General features: G+C 39.6%; 1 protein-coding gene across 1 annotated transcript; it reads right to left on the reverse strand.

Moving 5' to 3' along the window:
• Positions 1-308: 308 nt before the first annotated feature.
• On the reverse strand, positions 309-1,253 carry LOC116100683 (olfactory receptor 51F2-like). The gene has a single exon (XM_031384416.1). The coding sequence runs from the start codon at positions 1,251-1,253 to the stop codon at positions 309-311; it is 945 nt and encodes a 314-aa protein (XP_031240276.1).
• Positions 1,254-2,198: the final 945 nt, after the last annotated feature.

Consider the following 2,198-nt stretch of genomic DNA (forward strand, 5'->3'; position numbering starts at 1 on the left):
AGAGAGAAATGACAGGAAGTTGAATAGATAGGGAGGTTGGGGATCTGATAGGAGTTGGGGAAGGGAAAATGATCAAAAGATATTGCATGAAAAATTTAAGTTATGAAAAATAAAAGTTAAACATGTAAAATAATGAGAGATAATGAGAATCTGCATAAGCATTCTAGTAGTAAAAAAAGAAAAATGAATTAGGAAATATTATTTCGGATGTGCTTGATTGGATTCTACCTAGATCCATATAACTTTAACCTTTAATCTGTGATAATTGTTTCTCATCTCGAGATAAGTCTTTGTGTGATTACTGATTATCAGACATGAGGCCCTTTACAATATACAAGCCTGAGAATAGCTCTCTGGATCTGCTTTGTTTTCACACTGTAGATGATGGGGTTCATCACAGGAGGGATGAGCAAGTACACATTTGCGATGAGAGTGGGCACATAGGGCGGGGCGTGTTTTCCAAACCTGTGGACAAAGGACAGGCTGATCAAGGGGATGTAGAAGATGGCCACGGCAGTGATATGAGAAATGCAGGTGCTGAAAGCCTTCTTCCTCTCCCCAGGGGATGCGATGCTGAGAACTGAGCGAATGATCAGGGCATAGGAGATCAGGATAAAGATAGAGTCCACTCCAGCAGTAGAGATAATTGCAGTTAGTCCAAATGCACTGTTGACCTTTGTATCTGAGCATGAGAGCTTCATCACATCCGGGTGGAAGCAATAGGAGTGATGGAGCACATGGCTACGGCAAAATGATAGGCGCTTAAGGAGCAGGACTAGTGGGGTCAAAATGACAGTTGCTCTAGAAATGACTGCCAGACCAATTTGTGCAATCCTTGTATGAGTTAGAATGGCAGCATATCTCAAGGGGTTTGAGATGGCTACAAAACGATCAAAGGCCATAGCCAGGAGTACCGAGGATTCCATAAATGTGAAGAGATGAATGAAGAACATCTGTGACAAGCAGGCACTGAAGCTGATCTCCCGGGCATTGAGCCAGAATATTCCCAGCACTGTCACGACTGTAGAGATGCAGAGACCAATGTCAGTGGTGGACAACATAGAGAGGAAATAGTACATGGGCTCTTGGAGAGTTGGTTCAGTAAGGACTACGAACAGAATCAAAGAATTTCCAGATAGTGCAGTTAAATAGAGGCAGCAGAAGGGGATGGAGATCCAAGGATGTGCCCACTCCAATCCAGGAACACCAGTCAAGAGAAAAGTAGGAGAGGAGGAGTTATAGAAGATTGGCATTATGGTCTGTCCAATCAGAACCTTGACTTCTTTTTTTTTTTTTTTTTTTTTTTTTTTTTTTTGGTTTTTCGAGACAGGGTTTCTCTCTATAGCCCTGGCTGTCCTGGAACTCACTTTGTAGACCAGGCTGGCCTCGAACTCGGAGATCCACCTGCCTCTGCCTCCCAAGTGCTGGGATTAAAGGCGTGCGCCACCACCGCCCGGCTTGAACCTTGACTTCTTAAATCTATAAATTTGAAATTATTTTAGTTGAAGTCTGATAGGCATTAAATAAAGTGCGTGAAACTTAGGTTTAGCTCAATTAAGTTTGACAGCTACATGTACCCACTAACTAACTACTTTTGATACCAGTTAGGAGGACAATACCAGAAGGCTTCCTAATGCCCCACTCGATCCATTGTCCACTTTACCTGTCATCTTTCTTTTTAACTTCTGTTGAAATAATTATCAATTCTTATTTTTGAACTTTCTATAAATAGAACCATGCAAATGATGCTATTTTGTTGGGAGTTTTTCCAATTATATGTAGATCTCTCAGAAAACTCAGCTATTTAATTAAGTTTGAGCTAATTTAAATTTATTCAGCTAACATTATTTCATATTTTATATTTTATATAGTCACCAATCACTTACTTTTAATTAAAACTTTAAACTCTAGGAGATGCCCCAGTTCTTGTGAATCTGAAAGTTGGAACTCTTATGTTGTAGCACTAAACCCTCGCTTTGTTCATGAATATGGAAACTTCTTTTGTGGTGATAGTCATTGAGTCAAATTATAAGCTTCTGATAAGCTCATGTGGCCTGGCTCTTAATCTGAATTTGATTTGCTATGGGATCCCAGCAATATACATAAATATGTCAATTCTAAGACTGTATCACACATTCCTGTAAATATTTGTGTAAATATTTGTGAAAGACATGTTTGTCTTCTAGATAGATAAGTCT

The sequence above is a fragment of the Mastomys coucha genome, unplaced genomic scaffold (assembly GCF_008632895.1).
Source record: "Mastomys coucha isolate ucsf_1 unplaced genomic scaffold, UCSF_Mcou_1 pScaffold21, whole genome shotgun sequence".
In the NCBI taxonomy this organism is placed as follows: Eukaryota; Metazoa; Chordata; class Mammalia; order Rodentia; family Muridae; genus Mastomys; species Mastomys coucha.